The 24,463-nt window shown below is 39.1% G+C and overlaps 1 protein-coding gene across 4 annotated transcripts; it reads right to left on the bottom strand.

The window, feature by feature from the left end:
- Positions 1–3,890: 3,890 nt before the first annotated feature.
- On the bottom strand, positions 3,891–16,182 carry hmg20a (high mobility group 20A). Of its 4 annotated transcripts, none has more exons than XM_044193809.1 (9): positions 16,074–16,182; positions 12,713–12,802; positions 12,362–12,571; positions 10,940–11,072; positions 10,043–10,080; positions 8,491–8,566; positions 7,932–8,147; positions 4,743–4,875; positions 3,891–4,418 (listed from the first exon to the last, which is right to left on the bottom strand). In XM_044193809.1, the coding sequence occupies exons 2-9, from the start codon at positions 12,776–12,778 to the stop codon at positions 4,415–4,417; spliced, it is 876 nt and encodes a 291-aa protein (XP_044049744.1). In that variant the 5' UTR covers positions 12,779–12,802; positions 16,074–16,182; the 3' UTR covers positions 3,891–4,414. The 4 variants fall into 4 exon arrangements, with proteins under 4 accessions (XP_044049744.1, XP_044049741.1, XP_044049745.1 ...); XM_044193806.1 differs by having other exon boundaries at positions 16,042–16,100; XM_044193810.1 differs by lacking the exon at positions 16,074–16,182 and adding an exon at positions 15,613–15,935.
- Positions 16,183–24,463: the final 8,281 nt, after the last annotated feature.

Raw genomic sequence — 24,463 nt, 5'->3', positions numbered from 1 at the left:
TCTTGGAGAGCATATGACACTGTGTTTTGCTCTATAGCTACCATTAAGAAAACTGATGTTATTATCAAATGTGTCACAGCCTTTTTTCAAAATAATCAATAGCCAACACTTTGAGGAAAATTACATTTCAAGAAAATTAAACTGAGCTGAAACACTGGCTGCAGTAAAGTTGAGCCTGAAATGTTGTCAAAAACATCACAGTCACTGTAACCGATGTTCCAAAAGGGTGTTAATGCAAGTAACTCACATACAGTGTAGGTAGTCCAAAACACGGCACCATATAACATTTCACTACCCTTATGATATTATCAGTAGAGTGTAAGTCATCACAAAATATGGATATGCTTCTTAGTTGGAGCTCAGTCCCAAAGATGTGTGAGAGAGAGAGGGAGACATGAGTCAGGCTCGGCTGGAACAGATGCAGTGAAGTTTGAACTGACTCACATCAGCAACAGAGTTGAAAATATGAACATTGTCCCTGATAATGGAATGAAGAACAATAACTCTTGAAGTAAAATAAAATGTTACTTCTCCCCATTGTGGAAGTAGGAGAAGCTGTTTGAAGGAAACACCTAATAATTTCTTGTCACGTCCCTTTACTTTCGTGAGAACAAATTTCCATTAGAGCATTCAGGAGACAATCATTCTACCAGAAGACATGGGTTAAAGCGTTTGTTACAGCAAGTGTCTGTCCTGCCTTTAACCAAGCCACAAAAGACAACCAAAACACCAGCTGCAGGGAAGCTGTTCAGCAGTGACCTTAATGTCCTGTTAGGAAAATAAACAGGGAATTGTACTGAACCCCCTGTTTGAGCCTGTTTGGAGAGGAACTTTCAGGCAATACAGTATGAATTGTCTGAAATGATCTGAATCACAGTAAATAGTCACCTCCCACCCCAGAAATTGAGGTCAACAATGGCTTTCAGCGGTGACTCACTCACAAATGAATACTTTATTGATTAAATAAAGGGGGCAATTTTGTGCCATCAGAAAGCATTTTGAAAAGTCAATCACTGCTGCATGTCACTGTAGATGATGAAAAAGATTTCAATAAATGTTTATTGGCCCACATAATCAAAGCAAAGCCACATAGCTTTGACCAAGCCTGGGTGCACTAATAAAATGTAGATCATTTTGACCATAATAGTGCTAACAGAAACCACTCAGGACATTGAGCCCATTGATTGCCAATTCAGCACATGACGCCTGACTCATCCTCTCTGCTCTGAGTCACTCCCTCCCTCCTCTGGTCCAGGATCTGTGGCTCTCTGCTGGAGCTGGCTCCTCTCTCTCCTAATGTCAACCCGCCACTCCATAGGCAGGAAGGCGACCGAGGATGCCGACATGGCCCTGCTGAGGAAGAAGGGGCTGTTTTTATTTCTTTGTGAAGACAAAGGACTGGGTGTGATGATGGCGGGGCGAGAAGAGGGCAAGCGGAGAGACATCATAAGGGAGTGGAGCACAGCCACACTGCTTTTCTGTTCCAACAATTCTGTCATGTCTTAAAACAGATTGATGAAGACAGATCGGCTGCTTGGAGTTGGGTGAAACAGGTCAACATCTGGACTTAAACTCAAGGTAAAATGGGATAACAAGGTATGAGCCATTATTCTTCACCATTTATCCCCCCCCCCTTTCTATGTTGTTTTTTTTTACAGTTTTGGGCCCACATCAAAGCAAAACCAAAGGCTCTAACTAAGCTCATTACACAAATGAGCTTTGGGGCCTACTGCACACACCGAGCAGTGAACATGTGAAAGATGATCCCAGAAGTTAAAAGGTAAACAACTCTAATAAGGTAGTGAGTGTCTCACTGGTCACAGAAGCTCCACTGAATGTAGTTTATTTCCCATAGTGCATCTAACACATACAAGAGCTAGGATTTTGTTTAGATTTAGCATTTTTAGCCAGCAGCATGGCTCTAGGGATGGCAGTGTGGTCGGTCGACCACTTTGGTCCAGACTGAAATATCAATTGGATGAATTGGCATGAAATTTTGTACAGACATTCATGGTCCACAAAGGATGAATCCCAATTACTTTGGTGATTCTGACTTTTCCTCTAGCTACACCATGAGGTCGACATTTTTGTTATTTTTTAGTGAAATGTCTCAACGACTATTGCATGAAAATTGGTACAGACATTCATGGTGGCCAGAGGATGAACTCCAATGACTTTATGATCCTCTTCATCTTTTCATCTAGTGCCACCAGCAGGTCAAAATGTTCACTAATCCGTTGAAATGGCTTCACATCAACTAGATTGGCACTACATTTTGACATTCATGGTTGTCAGGTGATGTATCCTACTGACTTGGTGATCCCCTGACCTTTCCTCTACCGTCACCATGAGGTTGACATTTCTGGTTGTGAGTGAAATGTCTCAACAACTATTGGATGGATTAGCACCAAAATCTTGTACACACATTCATGTCCCCCTCAGGATGAAGTGTAATTACTTTGGCGACCCCTTAACGTTTCATCTAGCGCCATCATCAGGTAAAAATGTAATACTTGCAACATAGTGACATACCATCATCCTCAGCTGTACTGTGTGTATAGTGCCAATTTGCAAATGTAAGCATGCTAACACACTAAACTACAATGGTGAACGTGGTAAACAGTATACCTAAACATCAGCACGCAAACATTGTCACTGTGAACATGTTAGCATGCTGACGCTAGCGTAGCTGTAGACTCTTAGTCTTGTCAAAGTACACACTGTCCACAAACTTTTTTTTAAGCCGCAAATCTATTGCTCGCTGGCATTTAATCAGCTTCCAGGTTGTAAAATGTCAAACTTTCATAACGACCTGTAAGTCCTCTCCACACTGCATCACATGGCAAAGGGTAGCTTGACTCGGAGGAGCTGGACTTTTGCAATGTGCATGTAAAACAGAAACATGGATTCCCCCTCTGTCCACAAATATAATCAATATCATAGCAGTCAGCGATTGTGTATTATTAGTTCACCGTATAAACCCGACATACTCTCTTGTGGGAACTGAACATCTGTTAGGGACATTGTTGGACATAACACTGTAACACATGTGGCCATTATGGACAGGAAGTCTCAGATGGCAAAGAGGAAATGGGCATCAGTGAATGGAAACAGGAAGGGCTCATAATATCAAGTCAAAAACAAATACTATGTATTAGTACGTTAGCAACTTGATAGTTCACAACTGGCCTGCTCCTGATCATATAGGAACATTCATTTTATATTTCCAAGAGAATTATAATATAAATCTGATTTACTAAGAAGGATTTATGGCAGTCTTCTACAGTCATTTTGTTCTGACCTGGCTATGAGTGGGAAAATCCTCACGCATGATACAGTAGGTTATTGTTTCCCAAAGCTGTGTGCAGCTCAGTGGCTGTGAGTAAGCCACAGAGTGCAAAGTAATTTGTGTCTCTTTCTCCAGATTCTGGTAAACTGCGGCAGAGCTGCTCAATTAACTTAACCAATCCAAATCTTTTTGACTCCACAGCTACTGTAAGTAAATAAGCGTCGTAATTCCAAACAGATTAGCCACATCGTTATATTTCATATAGTAGATTGACTTAAACACTAGGCTGTTAAAAGTCAACAGTTCTTGCTAATGTGACAAATCACAAACTGGAAATGCAGCGTTTAGTTTGGCAAATAATTGAACTAGCTGCTTTAATATTTCTATTGGAAATTTTAGACACTCCATAAAAGAGAGATAGTTTTAACACTTGACAGTGGCTGTTATATAAACCACACTAACTTTGAGAGAGACTTTCTGAATAAGATGAAATAAGAAATCTAGGACAATGGCACCTAGTGTATCTAACTTTGATTTTCATATCAGTGCAAACATATTCCCAGCATGTCATGAACCTATCCAAACAAATTGACTGCTCATGTGATGTAAATACGTTTATTGAAAACACACTTTTTCACACAAGAAAAAAATAAAATAAATGGCACATGTTTTTCTTCAACAGAGCATGAAAAAAGAAAGTCTTCTCAACAATATCTCTTGGATATGGTAAATACAAACCCACAGACACGTTTGTCTTGGACCAGAACACGGCTGATAATGGTTCAGATATTGTTGTGGAAGCATTTGCTATAAATGGACAGTGAAGACAGAACAGGAGCAGTGTGTGACAGAAAACTGTTTCATGTCTTGTCATCTGATTATTTTATAAAACAAACTATAGCTATTTTAATAAAGTGTGAACAGTTTTAAAAATATGTAAAAAAAAATAATAAATAAATATGAGACACTACATCACCTTCACCTACATCACCTTAGCAGAGTAATAAAAGACGTTTTAAAATCAATTGGGATGACAGATTGACAAGAAGATTCACCGGCAAGGAGCAGCATCTACTGAACGTCACCGTGAATCTCAATCCATCAAATCGGTTGGACTTGGTCCAATTATCTAGGGCAAAAGACAGCAAAAGATACTCAGAATTCATTCACAGCTGAAACAAAAACAATCAAACACTGCTGAAACAATTTAACGAGCAGTTGAATAAATGGACCTTGAGGTGAAATTGTCAATTAGACTACTTGATTTATCTTGGTCAGACTGAGAAAGAAATCTTATGGCCTCCTTTTAGGCACTGTTAACTTGTGATTGGTAGTCGGTATTATTGTTTACATTTTATTGACAAGATAATTAATTAAAAAATAAATAAGCGATAACGAGAAGTCATTCGTTGTCGTCATCAAAAGCCCTCCATCCAAATGAAGCGGCTCTTACCTGTCCAAACGGTTGACCACGTCTCTCACAGTGTTGATGAGATTATCGTGTTCTTGGGGGTTACTGACAATGATGTTATGGAGCCTCTTCATGTAGGAGTCGATGGTGTCAAGACTGGGCGTCTCTCCGCTACCTGTGGGACAAGTATGTGATGTCAGCACTTAAAAATGTCTTCAATACTTGTGGTTGTTTTTAAGGTGAAAGATGTTCACAGGACAACACAAACCTTTAAAAAGGTTCAATTTTATTAGCTGCTAAATATGTCACTCAAATGGGGACAGGCAACACTATTAGGTTGCAAGTGACACCTTGTCTTTAATTTTTGACAAATAATTTGGACATGTTGTGAAGTCTATTTCTAACTACTGCCAACATAAAAAATTCAGCCTCTCTTTACTGCTATGGATGTTTTATGTTTGGACATCAACTAAGTGGTGTAGGGGTGATTACGACGCTGTATTAGGGCCATCGTAGGTAAAAAATAAAAAATAAAATACGGAGCCAGGGCAGGGGGGTAGTATTCAGAGAAAAAACTCAAAGAAAACAACTCTAATATCCTCTGAGATTATAAAGTCATACATTTGTGAGAAAAAACTCAGAAATTCTTTTAGATTAAGCTCAGCTGTATAAGCAGTTATGTCCAAGGGTAAAGTAAATTGCTGTGGTAGGATTATAATGAAGAAGGGGGGGCCCCATGTTCAACATCAGGGGAGGGCAGTGCTTAATTTGTAAATCAGGAGGCCCCGGAACACAGAGAGGGTGCTGTTCCGGTGGCTCAGGGGGAGAGAAGAAATCACAGAACGCATCAAAAATTCACAGTGCCTGGAGCACATTGGATAATGCCTAGGTGCTAGCTGTTAAAACTAAACTAAACTGTCATCACAAACAAAGCATTATTTATTTACATTTATTAATCAGAGCATTCACAATAATCACTCAAAATCAGCAGAGGGAGGTGCGTGGAAACAGGTGTTTACAGTTTGCAGCTCTCTCTCACGCTCTGCCCCTTCACTTCCTTGTCGTTTCCCTTCTGTCTGTGGATTGCTGCTACAATGGGTGTTCTGTGTGTCTGTCTGTCTATTGGTCTCGTCCGCTCTGTTTCAGTGCTATGGACAGCACTGCACCTACACACGCACCCCCTAATTTTAATTTAGCCATACTCATTTCACCATTTCACAGCACAAACACCCACTTGCTTAGCTGTGGGGCTTACAGTAATCATATACCAAAATATTTAGACACCAAAAAGCATTAAACCACTTGCCAGCGTACAGTGCATCTACCGGTATATGTGGGGCTTGCAGATTTTGATAGTGACAAAGGAGGTGCTGGATCCAATCAAATAGGTGCCGGCCCCAATCTGGGAACAGGATCTGGCACAAATTAAGCCCTGGGGGGAGGGGTGGGGTAGCCATGGGGTTCCAGCATGGCCAAGGGGGGATACAAGTTGCAATGCACTGCTTGGACATGGAGGGTTGAGCCCAAAAAGTTAGCTGGAGCCCAGTGTCTGTGTTCAATTCATCCACTAACTAACAAATCTATTTCTCACAGATTTATGACTTTATAATTTATCAATTCACTAAGAGAATATGCGAGTTTCTTTCTCGTAAATTTACGACTTTAATCTCAGAAATTCTGAGTTTTTTCTCGGAATATTACCCCTCTCCCCCGGCTCTGTAATTTTTATTTATTTATTTTTTTAACCTACAATGGCCCTAATACGCCGTCGTAGGTGACCACTGAACACCACGGGCACTAGATGACAAGACCAATCAGAATATGAATTATCCAAGCCCAACTAGTGTAGCCACTACTTGTCATTACTGATGTTTTTGCTGCAAGCAACATCAAAGGATGTCTCCAGACTCCTCTGAGTCAAAAAGTCTGGCAAGCAGCAGGCAAGAGCGATCATCAGCTTGATAGGATATTTCTGGCTTTTTATTCTAAGAGTTGTCATAGTTGAAAATGTGTCAAAACAATGTTACCAAAACCATCAAGACTATGAGAGGTGCAAAACAGAAACATTAAATCTAGAAATTTGAATATATAATATTGTAATAAGTGCGAGGCTTGGCATCTCAAGTTGTCAATTCTAGTTAACCTACATAAAAAAGTAAGTTAATTGAAATGGCACAATTACCGAACAAACCAATAAAATCAGAGGTAAACATGCTTACACTTGGAAGATGCTTTGATGTTACCGGTTATTCATTTATTGACACTTTCTCCTAAACAGAATGTGCCACAGCTTCCCTGAGGCCAGGTCTAAGTGGATTTTGCAATCATCTTTAATGGTCTAGCTCTTATGAAATGATTCCAGTGGTGTTACGTCTGCTGCTTGCAGAGTCTGTGTCTCTGCTGTGTGAGCAAGAAATTCAAATAGGTGTGGAGAACATTGCAGACACAGAAGAAGAGAAGCTCAGCACAGGTTCTGTATGTGCATAAAAGAAGTGTGAACAAAGAAGGACCACATTCCTTAAATAATGAACAAGTTTAAATTAAGAAGGGCTCACAGCCTCACTTACACGGCTAGTCTCTAAAAGAACAGCAGGTGGTTCTACTGTACAATCTGCTGAGGTAAGTATCTCTCCAGGAGGAGAGATGTTGGAGTTCAAAGTAAATACACAGTGGGTGTATGAACACACCTACATTATTATTTATGTCTCACCACCTTAAACTGTGACTCTAGAACTAATAGCTTATTACAGTATTTGTGTTTGTGTTTAGGGATGGGTTACTGGTATGGCATATCAAGTCAATAGCGGTTTATAATGTGCATTGATCAATATCAGCAAATTTTAAGTCAGAGAGCAACACTGCACACTTTAAGAAATAAAAGCTAATTTTATGTTCTTTTTCCACACACAGCAGAATGTTGATTAAAAAACAAACAAACAGGAATATATGTAATTTTTTTCAAGAAAACTAATGGTCCAAGTCTACAATGCCTTAATAGATGAGACGACAACTCTTAATCTGCAAATATCTGAAAAAAGCCCAACTTCATAAATCATCTAGTGTTGAGTCATTTATCTTATATTTATTGAAACAGAGAAAAAAACACAAGATAATTCTATCTAAAGAATTTCCCTTAGTTAAAATGGATGCAACGATTTGAAAACTGCCGAGAAAAATGTCGCTGAGGAAAACTACATTTTAAGACAAATTTACTGTGATGCTGGTTCTCACCTGGCAGCGGTACGGAGGAGAAGCTGGAGGTGAGCGCCTGGCGCAGGGTCTCCAGGTGTTGGTGGAGGAGCCCGTTGCGTCCCCTCTCTTGCATTACATCGCCTTCCAGCCTCTCTACTGCCCCGCGCATGCTCTCCACATGTTTCTGCAGCGCTGCGTTACGCTCCTCATACTCCATGTTGGTTTTACGCAGCTGCCGCATCTCAGCTTCACGTGCTGTTGAGGAATACACAAACACAGAGAAACTGACACAACGGCAGTTCAGAGGGGAAGTCTGGAGAGAGGATACAGCGAGATACAGCAGTCGCTGCCATCATCAATTTTTTATTTGCTCAGAGAGGTGTATTAAGTTTAAGTTTAGGGCATCACTGAGTTTGGAGGACTGTGGAACTATTCTGGGACGGTGGAGCACTATAAAACTAAATAAATATAAGTTCTCTTGAGGTAGCAGAGGAATGTGTTAAGAAACACTTGGACAAATGGAGGTTTAAAAAAGTCACAGCACACCAACTACAAAGTATTACTCAACAAGACAGATGGCTGTGTACAAGCTCTTTACCTTTGCTGTGGTTGAGAAACTCCTCTGTAAAGATCGGTATGTCAAACACAGTTCTGTCCTTCCCTTCTGCATCCTTCTGTTGATAGCCAGAGACAGTAAGAGGGAAGGAGATAAGCTCAACAGTGAAAACATTTGGCCACACTGACAGCGAGAGGTGGTCATTTATCTAGCTGGGCTGTAGGTGGGTGGGTAATTGATTTCATACATGGCCACAAGGGAAATAGAATGATACAGTTTAAGAAATGAAGATGGGAGAAGTAATTTCATCACCAGTGCTGCCAAGATATCAAAGGCCCTGAAATGGTTTGCAATACATTTGCAATAAAAATGTGTTTCACAATAGCAGCACAAGATACAGTGCAGGTTTCACTTGTATATTCCCTCCTCTGAAAGAATGCATCATCCTTTGTCATTTCTTAACATTATGAAATGTATGCTGAATCCTGTGTCCTTTGAAATCTAGAGGGGAAACACTGATTCCAATAAAGTCACCTTGGCAGTAACCCTCCAGGAGTATGCCATAATACTTACAAAGGAAACCTCTTAATTACATGCAGAACTTAATAAAAATGAATTACACACTTAGTCACGAAAACACAAACACAGCACCAAAGCGGATTAACCCAGCTTTAGTGATGCAACAATAAGCACTTAATGTGTAGAGCAAGAGGAGGGCAAACAACAGATCAAACAGCAAAAACAGACTCTAACCATGATTACACAAACAAATGAAATCATAATGAATGAAATTAGTGACATTTTCACATTTTAGCGCTGGTTCATTTGTTGAGATTTTGATGAAAAATTTAGTTTTAAAGTCAAAACTAACCTTTACAATTCATGTTTAAGCATTCGCAGAGGACACTGTCATCTGAACTAATCTTATGTCTTCAGTATGTGTTTCTATATTCCTGCTCAAACCATGTGAATCTATTTGTATTTGTAGTCATATTTCCCTACAAGGCAGCAAGAACTTTGTGTGGCTGAAAGTTTAAGAAGGCCACCCTAACATTTTACATTAGCACAAAGTATTCATGTCAATTATGTCAAGGAAACAAACGAAAATGTGATTCACTTATGGCAAAACCAGAGATGATCTTTTCTTTTGTTTCACTGTCACACACACTATGAGACTTGTAACTTATTTAATTCTAACTTATTCATTTATTCTACTGAACACAAGGATGTGGTGCTCTGACAGTTTGTCACACTTTTCTATAGTTGCAACAATACTGCATGCAATGCTGCCTAAAATGAATGCTGACTGTAACCTGTTAGAGTCTTCCACTGACCCCCTTCTCTTTATGTGACATCCTGCTGCTAAATGAGTAGTTGATATGTCTAGAACAGGCACTCAAGTCCCTCTGATAAGATTTTGTGCTTTTCTTGCCTGGACAGGAATTGTGGAGCAAAAACAATTATGTTTCGATAGTTAGAAGAGGATTTCTTCACTTTAAATATATATTTATTATCATATTTATTAAATATGATGATGATTTATTTCTTAAGGAAAGTAATTGTGAGTGTGACAGGGCAGGAAAGAGTTACTGACCTCATGAAGAGCCTCGTTGGCTACCTGGTGCCCAACATCTGGAAAGGAAGGAAAGAATAAAGAAAGCGGACAGCAGAAGATTCATGTTTCCCCAGTGCAGCGTGCCTTTACTACATCGTGAACTGACAGAATGATTCAAAGTAATCCAAAAAAATCCCATCTCTGCACTCTATATTGTGTCAACTGAAATGAGGCAGAGCATCTACTTTAGTTGAGCAGTTTGACTTTTCTCAAAAATGTTTGCCAAGGCAGAGCTGTTTATGTCATCAACATTTTTGATATTTAAACTGAGATTTATCCACAGTAATAAAATAGGAACATATAATGTAGACCATGTGTTGTGTGAGCACAGTAACAGCTTCTTGGCCTCAAGTTGAACTCATAACCTGAACTACTACTACAAACTTGAAAAGTATCCCCTTTTCTTGCCACATTTCCATTGACTGAGCAAAGAAATAATGAGTTCTGAGTTCATACACCAAATAATGGAATATATTCATGTAGTAAACCATTGCAAACATTTTTAGGGTCAAAACCAAATGTTTCAAGCCAGTCCAGAGATTTAAAACGTCCTATATTATTTATTTATGAATACTAAATTTAAAAAGGAAAACAGACCACACAACCACAACCACATAATGCAACTGACTGCTTGCTGCATTGTATGACATTCATTACAGATTCATGTTCATGTTAGTAAACCTGTCTGGGCAGGAATTGTCCAGCAAACACAATACCTGGTTTATCGAAAGGTCACCAGACATATGAAGTATTTGACTTACCAATTACTTTTTCAACTGTAGTACCTGAAAATGATGGTGAGCTAACTGCCAGGATAGCTAGTTTCAGTGGTTGATGCCAACTTGTCGTCCTGCTGCTTTTCTAACCAGATCTCACCTCCCCTGTGCCGCTTGCCCTTCTGTTTCTCCTGGACCTTCCTGGTGAAATGTTTGTAGGCCTCTGTCTTCTGGTACTTCTCCAGCTCCCGCATGTAGCGCTCCTTATCTCGCTCTGCCTCGTCCAAATATCGCTGCGGAGAGAAGACTGAAAGGTGAGAAGAGCCGGGAAGACTCAACCAAAAAAGAAGAAAATCAGATTTGGCGAAACAGGATGAAGGAGGTTTGTGGGTGAGATGGCACGATGAGTGGGAGTAATTATTCCTAATCAGGATTAGTTCTTTTCAAAAGACAAAAATCTGTAATTTCCAATATTAATAACCTACATTCACTCAAGGCTTGTAACAAAAAATGCATCTTGTAATACAATCAGTTTAGGCATTAGAGGAATTACTAATAAAACCATCTTCATGCCTTCTTGTCTCAGGATACTGACATATCTGACTCAGCTTTGAACTCTGTGTAAAACAACAACGTGGTGCAAAGCTATCCTGGCTCTATCCCAACGTTGGATTTAAAAACAAAACACGTCCAGACTTCTCAAAACTTCTCTGGAAAGAAAGGCAAGAAAAACTGCAAGTTCTACCTTTGAATAATATCAGTACCTTAGTAGCTATGCATGAGGTGAGGAATTTTGTTAAATGACATGTGAAGCATTATGTTAAATGCACAGTTAACAAAAAATGTTTATTACAGGTTTCTAAAAGACAGAATTGAATGTCATAACATAAATGTGACTTTTTTCAGATGCACTTATCAGCTGTTAATGTAACTTAAAGGCAGTGGAAACTGATAAGGATTGTGTTGATCCATGTTGCCCTGGTTGACATACAGTGGTATCGCTCAGATATTTTTTGAATTTATTAAATTTTTTGCTAAGTACTTCTATTCCTGTCTGCACTGACATGATAGTGAGCTGCTGTAACAAAAGAGTTTCCCCTCGGGATCAATAAAGTATTTCTGATTCTGATTTGTAGTAGAATGACAAATTCTTATGGAAAATCTGCCTGAACGTGACTGTAATAATGTTCTATCACTACAACAAAGCAACCTTATCCATTGTTATCTCTTTCTGCAATATTTCAGTCAAGTCTTTTATTGCACCGTTGGTGCAATTACTGAAAGCCAAAAGTAATGACAAATAAAAATCCACCACCTTGTTTATCAAAAACCTAAACAGATTTTTCTGCTGCCTCTGCTCTGTTTATTTTCTTCCACTGCTTTCTCTAAACCTGGATCGCCCTAGTTATTCACTATTGCTGCACTAATCTATATGAATACTTACATAGAATTTTAAGCATTTTGCAGGTAATCTTAAACAGAGTAATATATAAAGTGGAAAGAAAAGAAATGCAGAACTTCTACACATTTTTCCTCACAGCTGTATGCTGTGCGTAATCCTGTCTGGAACTTCTTCACTGACCTGCTTCTCCTCAGGGGGCAGCTTGCTCCACTCGTTGCCCAGCATCCTCGTAATCTCTGGAAAGGGCACGTCTGGACGCTCTGCCCGTAGCTGCTCCCGTCTGTCGTTCATGAAGCGAACATAGCCTGTTAGGGGGGCCTTGGGTGCATTGCTGTCCTTCATTGGCTTCTTCCTCTTCCTCCCTTTGGTCCAGCTGCCACGTCGGGGCTTCTGCAAAAATAACAAAAACAGATATGTTTTGAAAGTTCAGGTAGCAATCCCCTATGATATACATTGGCAAACCATTCTTGGGAGTTTGAAGTGGAAAAGCTGAAAAATATGTCATTTGATATCTGTGTGTTCAGCTCTTACCTCATCTCCATTTCTCTGGCTGTTGTTGTCGGTGTTGGCTCCAGGAGAGCCTGTCTGCTCATCCATGACTTCTATAACTACAGGGGAGACCTGGAGGAAAACAGTGGGAGATGTTAGCATAGAAAAGGTCTCATACCAGTACATTAAGAGCTACAAACCTAACTGGTATTAATATACATAGGCGCCTGAGCAATGGAGCAAGTGGAGCAAATGGATCCCCATTATTCAACTTTTTGTCTTTTTAAAAATAAACTTATCATCATACATTCCCTGCAATCAGGTAATTATATTTAATAAGCCTTTATCAATGATCATTTTACTATTTTCAGCAAATGAAAATAACAAGTAGCCTAATAAAAAAAACCCCACAGGAGTCTGACTGTTTATAAAGGTGAGAAACATGCCAGTTACCCTAACTGCGATCATGGACTGAAAATAGAACATAGGAAAAGTTAGGCTAGAGTATGTTGAATGAACCTGCTTGGCCCACTGATTCCAGCCAAACTTTAAATTAGCTAAAAGTAGGATTGTAATGTTGCCGAAATGCTGAACAGATTTGCAATCGGCTAGGATTAGGCTGTGGAGATGGGACGTTCAACGTTCTGCTCTTTTAAGTGTAACGTGGCTATTAATATTTTGCATTAGCCCTGTTGATTTTATTATTTGGAACGTAGTGGAGGGTAAACGCACATAAACAGTTTACCCACCTTTTTCAAATGCAACATAAGGTTTGGTTACTTTTTTATGAGTTTACCATTACATAACATTGGACAGTTTAGCCAGCGGACATTTATAGCTTACCCACCTTTTATTTTACCACTACATCCCCTCTGTGATTTTGTCCAATTACTGTTAATATATCAGGCTAATTTGCTCTCTCCCTCGCCCCACACAACTGCAGACTAATCTAGATTAGTGTTTCCCAAACCTCTATTAGAGCATGCACCCCCTGTCCAGCATGTTTTCCATCCGACCCTGCTTCACCACAACTGGCTCAAATGGGATTTTATGAGCCATGCAGTTACATTCAACAAAGTGAGGAACACACAATCTCATAATGTGTCATCATTATTCATCTAACTGTAAGATTGAGTAGGACATACACGGTTATTTTATGTTTTGGAAATGAGGTGGTGTAGAAATGCAGGAAATTTGTGTTTAAAATTTTTTTTCCCTGTGGGGAGGAGCCCCCCCCCCCCCCCGAAATTATATTTCTTTCCAAGTTTGCTCCCACATTTTAAAACATAACCAGATGCCCATGATAATATATGATCTGCTAAGGTCAGTGATTAGTTAAGGTAAGGCTGGGAGAGTCTGATGAAAAAAAAAAAAAATGGGGACACACATTGCTGCCAAATAAAGGTGGGTTAAGCATTTTGAGACAGGGTTGGACTGAGGTGTGGAGCATTCAGGGACGCTGCCCAGCCAGGAAATAAAATAGATAACAGACTGTTCCTTCTGCAGCGGTATTGCCTTTTCTGCTTTGCGTCCAAACTCCTCCCAGTCTTGGCTCCAAACCTCCCCTTGGACCACCACATTTCCTCTAATAGAAATGTCTTGCTGCTATAAATCATTATTGAGCAAGTGAATGAAAAAACACATCACCCCCCCCCCACACACTCCTCAGACGCTAATGTAGCCTATTTTCAACAGGAGGAAGTAGTGTTATGGTACTGCCTCGTAATTAGAGATAAGAGAACGCCTACATGCTAAAAAGCTGTCTGGAAAAAAATAATCTGTTCTCTAGCTGAACTTGTGGTCAAACTAAGCTTAAAAGAGACTTTGTAGTGCAAACATCAGTCTTAGAAAAAAACGTTTGTAGTGTTAAATCCTAGCTTGAAATAACAATATGTTTGACTAAATTAATTGAGAGAACACCTAATTAAAAAAGTATGCTGACTTAGATTACTTGTTGAGGTTGAGCTCTTAAAATAGGAACAATATCCTTGTGTTTCAACCTTTACCCTTTTCCAAATCACTACGTGGGAAGTGAGCCTCTGTATCCTGGATGTGGTTTCTGCCCCCCTGCCACTAAATACTGTGGGAAAAGTCACAGAGGAATTAGCCAGTTGACCACCAAAAGCCCTTTTGAGAAGAGAAAATGTGGGGAAAATCCCCCCCACAGCAAACAGTTATGGTAAGCAGCAGTTTTCTGTGTCACCTATTCTGTGAAGCTTATTTGAGCAAGAAAAAAAACTTTACTTGCAGGTAGGGCTTTAAGATGCTGAGGCTTAGCTATTAACAAAAAACTCAAAAGGTTATAAAGAGCATAAAAATTACTGTATTGCCAGTGTTCTGCTTTCCAAACCTATCAAATACAAACTATGCTGCAGTGCCCTCTGCTGGAGGAAAGCACACATGATCCAATGATAAATTGCATGGAGTTTTACCTGGACAGAATAATATAACATTAACGTTACACTGTGTGCGACAAAGTGTGATGTTTAACTTTTTACATGGTGGGCTATTCTTCTCTAAAACGTATATTTAAAAAGGTATATAACTACTGTACATTATAGCATTTAAATCACATTCCTTTCTACGAATTTCAGAATAGGATGACCTCGCTACAAGGGACCCAAGGCCACTATAGACCCATTTTTCATCACAACCCGGGTTATTCAAATATTTTACAACCCAAAGAAATAGCTAAATAGCTTTAAAAACCACAATGGGTTGTTATGTTAACATTTATGTTCTCTGTTGGTTGAGTACCCAGTCAGTAGTGTTGGAAGCGTCGGCTAACATTAATGTTAACGTCAATCCACATTATTGTAAGCAAGTGCGGTGGTCATTATGTTCAAATATCGTCACACTGGCCAGTGAGTGGTCAGAATCACATTTAACTTAGCTCCTTATATGTAACTTTGAACTGAGATATTGACGAAATTCATACAAACCGTATAGCCAGCTGGCAAACCGCACTGTTATTGGCTAGCGTAAATTATGTTCACTTAGCTACACGAGCTAACGTTAACTTTTAACAGCTGCGGTAACTTAGCTACATGAAATGCGGTTTTCAGCACCACGACCTATTGCTGTACGGCCGTTGAATGTCTGACATTAATTACGACTAACGTTACTCTCAAAAATTAAAGGTGCTTTGAAATTCTCATTATCAGAAACAATGGTCTAGCACTCGCATCTTGGACTGCTAAGCTAATAGCTAGCTGTGCTGCTAGCTAACGTTAGCACTCAGTTAGCTAGCAGACGGACAGCTAACGTTCTGCTTTAGTTTACGCTAACTCGCCAGTATACGATTTGAAACGTCATTCCATGAAACATTTAATGTACATAACGTTATAGTAAAACCATCCACTGAAAACTACCTTAGACAACGTAATCCGTAGCTGTAACCTACCTATCCAAATGATTTTTCCAATCAAAACAATACAGCAACCACTCCATAGAATCATACCAGATAGACAGGCATGCGACATTATACTTCGCCCTGCAAAGGACTGTTATTTCTGCCTGTATGTTTTAATATTTGTTATGGGATTTGTATTTGTGCTTTGTTAGATAAAGAATAGTAATAGAATAGCGAGGAAACGTATCGGATCACAAAAATTCTGAAATATATGATGAAAAAAGATAAGACATTTTAATATCTTGACTATAACTGGATAGTTTCGGATTCATCCTATAATAGGTACACACCAAAACCAGCAATATTATAAAAACAAATTCTACATGCTGTCCTTTCAAATTAATTTAATGTCCAGTACAGCAAACTGCTCTAGACATTGTATTTCTGTGGCCCCTCCGTTTTGTTTTTTTTGTTTTTTCGTGTGAGTAGACCAATGTCTTTCAGGATGTTGCTTCCCCCTACTGTTAACTTCGCGTATTACATTTCTCAAATGTATGTTGAACATTCTCCCTCGAGAAATGTTAAGCTTTATTTATCACAGGTAGAAGTAGGTTACGCATCAGGGCGCGTAAGAAGTATTAAATGGATGAGATGAGGAAAATCTTTCATCTGATTTGGACTTTTGTAGGTTACTCAGGCAAAATGATGCTAGGAGCAGAGTTGGCAAGCAGCTGCAACTTGTAATGCTGCCATCACCTCTTATTTCAGTGTCCTCTCCTCTCTCTGTATCTGAGAGCGAGTGTTTGAGTTGAGCTCTGCCAATGACGCATACACACACAACTCACCAGCTGTAATATTTACAGTGCTGGCAACCCTGGGGTACAATCAACTTCTGTGAACAATCAGATCCTCATATTGCACTGAGCATCCCCCATGCATTCATAAATAATTTTATTAATTTGAGAAAAATACACAAACTCTGCTCTACTGCTTGTGGAAATCATTCCTTTCAGTACAGCCTTGTCTCTGTGGACTAATATGGCCTGTCCAAACAGAAAATTCAGTAACACATTACTGTCCTTTGTGGACATAATACCCAGGATTAATAATGAAACTCCCAACCCAGAAAACCTAAAAAAAGAAAAAAGAAAAAAGAAATTAACAGATCGAAAATCAACACCCAGGCAGGAGTAACCTAACTGTAGCTGCAGTCTAATTGAAACTTTGATTGCAATCTCATTGCAATTATCCAGAGTTAATCCAACCCAATTCTCAGGCTCATTACACACAGGTTGGGTACATCCAGAGTTTAGAAAATAAAGTCACAAACAAAATCAAGAACATTTAGCTCGGATGTTAAGCTAAATGTTCTTGCCGGGGACATAAGGAAACGTTTTCCCAACGATTCTCCCAAAGTTTCTGTGAGGAAAGGGCCAAGAAATAGCAAACCTTTCAGTATCAACAAACCTTATTCCACATTTTCTGACAGTGTCACATACAGTATATACTCTATCAGTATGTACAAGAGTTGGAAGTTTTTATGGCCTCACCATTCCATCAAATGTTATATATTCAAAATGTCTTATGGATCATTTTATAGACATTTAGCCTGACATATTTGGTATCTTTGGAAACTTTTGAATCTGCACTAGAACTATTTTTTGGCTGCACAGCATGAATTTATAAGGACTTGCCCACTGATCAGTAAGGTTTAAGGAGTTTATCTGTGATGTTTATTTTGTGGTCAAATGTTGGTATTTACTATTTTGGGTCATCCACATTCCCATAAGCTGTTTTGTCGAACTTCTCATTGATGTCCTGATGTCCTACGATTCCAAGAAAGCCTTTTAATAATAATAATTCCCTGAGAATTCACCTGAACTTGCAGTCAGTTGTTGGTTATACTGTATCTGTTGAACGTAATAGTGTTATAATAGTAGTTACAGAAAGAAATTGAGTAGAAAGTACAGTAACAGCCCCTAGTCAAATGGATAGTGGCTGTATTGCATTCAGAGGCTGCTCTCAGTGGAAACATTGACATCTTTTGCTTTTCTACAATGGAATTCTCCTTGTAAGACTGTTGAACATCGGTGCAAATTTACCGTGTCCCACACCAAAACCTGACATTTGGTGTTGATGTTTTAGATGGTTGAAAAAAATTCTGCTTTAAACTTAATCTAAGCTGCACTGTTGAACTGTTTGCCAGTTTTATTAATCTATAGTTTAAAAACATAGCAACATGGCCAGAAATGAAAGCTGTTTTTTCTAAGGTTGTATATAAGGCTGTTTTTTTTAATCCATGGGGATTTGCTAACAATTGCAACAACAGGTACACAATTTAGCTATGATATTTTTTAGTTGAACAGAAAAAAGCATCTGCCAATAATATGTTAATCTCTACCAGCAGACATCTCATGTTCTAGTTCTCCAACAGTCATGAATTAATAAGAGGTAGCATTGCCTGTGGAATCGTGTTTGTCACTAATTGGCTGACTTGGAACACAGAAATGATGCAGACCAACTGTTCAACTCCCAGCAGTGGCATGTCTGGCTCGGTTTTTACCTTTTTTTTTTTTTATACCATTCAGCATTAGTGGCCACTGCGTTGTGGGCAGTGGCACAGCAAACAAAGCTTGGGAAATAGTGAGCCAGGTTCAATCAGCTCTGAACTGGAGACTCTTCAGATCCCAGCAGGCCTGCGGGGCACAGCATCCAGCTGTCCCCTGTACCGCTACCCACCTGTCGTGTCTCGTCGAATCATCTGGTCCCAGCCTGAGAAGCTTAGTGTAGAGGAAAGGTTTCCATCCACTGGCCCTCTGTGGGTTGGTCATGTGTCCTTGCCAGTCGGCCGGTGAGGCCTGGAAAGTGGCAACATTGTGACACCCACACTGCACGCATCAAGCCCTCCTTACGCCTCAGGATATCAAGGGTGATAATGTCACATGACGTGCCAGTTAGTGAATCAGTGGATCATCTGTCTAAAAATCATGTTATTGAGTAAATAAGTGTGACTTACCACTGTATGAACTGAGCACAGCACTGTTAATTACCATTTAATTACCATTGTTTGATTATAGCTGCTGCTAGTGTACTTAGTGTTCTAAACAAAAACCCCTTTGATAACTACATAATACATTTGATAGTCATGTTCAGCCATTATATTCTCTTGGTATTGTTGCGAGCTAAGGTTCAGCTGGACAACGCAGCAAAGAGCAAATTTCAGCTTCAACAGCAGCTTTACTGGCAGCAACAGGCATATTATCAGCACATTAGATGTTTCCATTGACAATAGGGAGAGTTTCACTTATTGTACACGCAAAGCACTCGTGGTCATTCGCTAATGACAGGTGAATTGTAGAAACAGTGGTAACATTGTGGAACTCAGTTTGGTTTCTGATTGGTTTTCTACTGCACCTTTGTTTCCTTTATTGAATTCAAGGCAACTTATAACTTGTCACTACATTGTAATTGCACTATAACTCTATTTTTGGTTTATCATTCGTTGTTGTTACCTCTGTCTATAAGCTGGAGAGCGTGTGTGTAAACAGACACAAGTCATTTAGATACTTACTGTTTAATGATGATGAATCCAAAATGAACTTTGCAAGTTTCTTTTTCTTCCTAACAAAAGACTCACTGGCTTATACAACATCAGAGGTTAACATATTGTATGTTGGGTAGAAAATCAAAAGTAAAATTTTTGTGTGGCTGTGTTCAGATATATTTGCATACATAACATTTTGAATGTAACGTTGTGTAGTCATGGTGCCGTCATGATGTGGCTACATGTACAAGCACATTCATTTGAACGGTAACACAAACATCACATGAAATAAAGGTCATACTTGCACCACAGCCATCCCCTGTAGAGCAGATAATTGGCTTCGATTTTTCAGAATCTTGCTGCATACATTTGGATATTAATGAGAACGAATTTACTGCAGCTCCTTCATGCCCCCATGCTTTAAGATGGGTAGTTAATATTAATACCACTGTGTGTTGTTTGAAAACAAGTATGTCAACATATGCTAAGTCATGCATTTATTTGCTTAGTTAATGACCTCATCAGCATAACTAGTTATGGTTCAGTGTATGATGGTGATTATGGCAGGATATTAGATTGCTCAAGTGCCCCTTGCTTCTCATGCACAAACAAAAAGCACAGCTGTGAGCTTTGCTAATATCACAGAGAACAAGAACTCAAAGGGCACAAGTACTGTTGCATCATCTTGTTGCTATGCAACCGTCTAATTGGTCTTCGGTAGCTAACCTGAAGAATCAAAGGGGTGTGATGTTGAATATAAGAATGGGATAGAGATGGATGAACGTGGGTACATTTTATCCTCACTGGGAGAACACAGCGTGAACAGTTTTCTCGTGTTTTCCAAAAGCTGTGGTTGGAGGAGCAGGGATGGGCAGCCATGTGCCGCAGAGAGCCAAGTATATAGGATTTCATACCAATCAAACACTACACCAGGTGATTGCAGTCATCAGTACTTCTTCTCTGGCTGAAGCTAATCAGTGAAACTACCTGGAAAAACGCCTCAGATACTAAGTATTATCTGTAATCACATCCCCTGATCCATTTTCATCAGAACAGTTTGGTCCCTCTTTCAGCTTATGTAGTCTGGTCTTCATGAAGAAATGGCAGAAAAAGTTTCCTTTCACCCAGTGGAAGAATAACGTCTGACTTTATGTTGATATTTTACATGAATGCTAATTGATTTACCTGATCATGGAAGGTTTTTAAAGGATGCAACTTCTAGATTCCATGATGTAATGAAAAACTTACAGTAATAATATAATACATTTCCCAGGGAGAAACAGGCAGTTAAATGTTTTAAAAAGTTACTCTTATAGGAAAAGTTAAACATTTTGGGAAATATGCTTATTTACTTTCTTCACAAGAGCGAGATAAGATTCAATGCCACTTTCATGTCTGTGCGTTAAGTATGAAGCTAGAGCCAGAGGGAGATTCGCCAAGCTTAGCATAACAAGTGACAGCAGGGGGAAAGAGCTAGCCTGGCTCTCTCCAAAGTTCAAAAATAAAAGCTAGCAACACCTCAAAAGTTCACTAGTTAACGTGCGGTATCTCATTTGTTTCATCCGTACACAAACAGAAATGTAAAAACGACTATTTGTGGTATTAAGGGGAGCTACGTGCTGTACTATTTCCTGACGAACCACAACCGAAAACAGTGACTTCCTGGAGTTGTTACCGTGAGGTTTTCAGGCAACCAGCAGAGACACTGCACAGAAGTACCTTGTGAGTGGATAAAATGCTGTTCATCAAGAAAGTTACAGCACTTAGCTACCTAAAATCACAACATTTTCACATTACTGTGTCTGTATGTATCAAAAAAATGAGATGCATGTTAATTAGTGTGCTTCAGAGTTGTTGGTAGGCAGAGAGCCAGGCTAGCTGTTTCCAGTCTTTATGCTAAGCTATGCTAATCGCCTCCTGACTCCACCTCTGTATTTCACACACAAACGAGAGAGAGAGTGGTGTCGACCATTTCATCAAATTCTCTGTCAGAAACTAAATAAGCGCATTTCCCAAAATGTTTGACTTTTTCTTTAGAATAATTGATTTTGAGTAACAGGTCAGACAACTAATGATTTTGACCTCCTGTTCTGCTGCTCGGGATCTGTGCCTTTGTTGTCCACATCAAGGCCTTTCAGCAGCTCCTGGAGAATCCACACAGAATCCCTACTTTTGTTAGTTGTGGTTCTACACCTACCTGCTGTTATTTGACTTTTAATGTTATGAAGACGTTACTGATTGAAATGTAAATTGAATCTGTTTCACTGCCCTGTTTGATGCTCTAATATGTTCTGCAGCTTCTTAGCATCTTCTTTTGTGTGCATTTTATACAACAATGAACAATACTTAATAAAATTTAAACCTGAATCTTCAGTTAAGAAAGACGCCCTGCTAATCACCACTGGAATAAAATTAGCATTTGAAACAGGTGCATAAGTTCAACAGAGATTCAGATTCAAACTGTTCTGGGAAACAAAAGCATAGGATTCTCAGAATTCAGGGGCAATGCCAACAATAAAGAAAATGTGATTATTTGGTCAAAATAAAGGAGATATGTGTCCTTAACAATATACACAGAAGAAAAAAAAGTCCGTAGATCTGAAAAAGATTCATGTAGAATTTTCTTACAGCCCTGATGATTAACACAGAGACAATTTCTGCACATTACTTTTATGAAAACAACTACAGTATGTTCAGTCAATAAACTGACTTTAAAAAGACGTGAATTTTTGGCAGCACATATTTTCACAGGAACACACAACAGAGACAGATTCAATAAACCAGATGAGACCTTTAATATGAGGCAACCCAGATTTCAAATGATGGCTCGAAAGTGACTAGACTGCCCTTTGTAAAGGGCTAAAGAGGAGAGAGGAGGTGACAATGGATAATAACTTGATGTATGATGCTTCTGCTGTGAGCTTTAAATGTCTTATCTAAATTCATACACAATGACAGCGCTTCTCCCCAACCATGTCACGTTTATCATTTTCGTTGCACCGCCTGGCAGATAATGGACAAAAGAAAATCAATAAGTAAGAAAATCTAACTGAATGAATCACGGGGCGATAGCAACGAGCGCTGATGAATGCACTCTTTTTGCACGCATACTGTATTGACTTTGTGGAGGACGGTCATGAGCCTTATTCAGAGGGTTTTGCAGGGATGAATTTGCATTGGGTTATGGTGAAAAGAGAAAAAAACTAATGTACAAAAGAAGACAATACTTTTCTTGTGCATATGCTGTATCTTTTTTTCAAATTATACGTTCAGTGTTCCATGGCCGGATTAACCTGCTTGGGGGCCCTGGGGGAAAAAATTAGCTGCTGGGCCCCCAATTTACCCCTTCTCTATGCATTGTGTACAGCATTCCTATGCTAATATTATATAACCCCAAGTTTGTTGTGTGTTAATTAGATAAAACACAAATTATTTTTGGAATATGCATCATGTCAGCACAGCATCAGATGAAATAATGAAAATTAAAACTAGATTCTGATATGGGGGCCCTCTTCAACACAGGGCCTGCTAAGGACCTTATCATGACAGTGGATATTGTGCTTTAGTTGAGCATATTTCCATATTCCTAAAAATTCGAATCAGTACAGTTTAACCTGGGGCTTTTGGGACCCTGGACCATTGAAGTATGATCAAATGTAACACTGACTGTTTGACCGGACGTTTCACCCACATCACTGTAATCTTCATGCAGGTAATAAAGACAAACGATGAACACCTTCTCAAATGGGTGATACACCTTCATCTAGTGGGGGTCTAACAGGTTTCACGGCATGAAAAAGCTCAGGGACTCGTCTACATCTACCCAGCTAGTTATCTTAGCAGCTAGCATCGTATTAAATATACTAGCATACTGTGAGCCGACCAGTCGTTATCAACACTGATACTAGCAAGTTAACTTATATATACTTATACACATATTTATCTGGCCCATATTAAGAACATGACAGTAGATTTGGTTAGACAAAGCATTAGCCAAATAGATACCCTGGACTCCAGGGAGGCTGCTGCTGAAATGTCACACCGTGTCACATCTTTCCCACCAGTAGCGACTTTTATGTGGTTGACCAACGGCAGCATACTAAGCTGGAATTTTATAGCAGCAAACTTTCAGTGCAAAGCAGGCAACTGGACGATAAATCATTCTTTATTGAATTCAATAATTATGGCCATTGTTTTTCTAAAGATAAATAAAAAACAGTAAAATATGTACAGACCAGGAAATAAAAATCACTTACAACTCAGAAACCTTGAAGGTTATTACTTTGCTCAAATAAAATCGATAAAAAGCTGATTTCCAAGATAGAAAAAAATGCTGTTACAGTTTCAAGAAGGGCCCATGTAGATAATATGATTAAAGTGATGAAGTTGTTTGATGCTAACACCAACAGGCCATCAACAATGTAAACTTGTTATTGTGTAAAAGTAGAAAATTAAAATAAAGTTTATATCCTTTAATCCCAACATGAACATTGTTGCTGCTGTGTGCAACAGAAAAACACATTAGCTTGTTAAATAATGCCATGTTCTGTGAAAAAAATGAGCTGAAGATGGGGAATTTACATTTAAAAGCGCAGTGGTGTGTTCTTTTTAGTCTGAAATATAATGAAGAACTGTCAAAAGTCATGTCACTATGCTTTTGATTTAGTAATTTCATAAAAAGGAATATGAGCTGGACAAAAGCAAAACAATACTGCAGTTAAAATTCAGTCAATGTGTTACCTTCGATAATTGTATTTCAGCATAATTATACAAGCAGCATCTCTTGGAAATGGACTAGCGTGAAACAGTTTTAGTTTAATAAATTCATGACGCTCTTGGAGAAACACATTTTTTATGTGTGCAGCAACAAGCTGCTCATTGTGGCTGTGACAAATTC

Source organism: Siniperca chuatsi, linkage group LG4, assembly GCF_020085105.1.
Source record: "Siniperca chuatsi isolate FFG_IHB_CAS linkage group LG4, ASM2008510v1, whole genome shotgun sequence".
In the NCBI taxonomy this organism is placed as follows: domain Eukaryota; kingdom Metazoa; phylum Chordata; class Actinopteri; order Centrarchiformes; family Sinipercidae; genus Siniperca; species Siniperca chuatsi.
The sequence above is the reverse complement of the archived record's forward strand: the minus strand, read 5'-3'. Positions and strand labels throughout refer to the sequence as shown.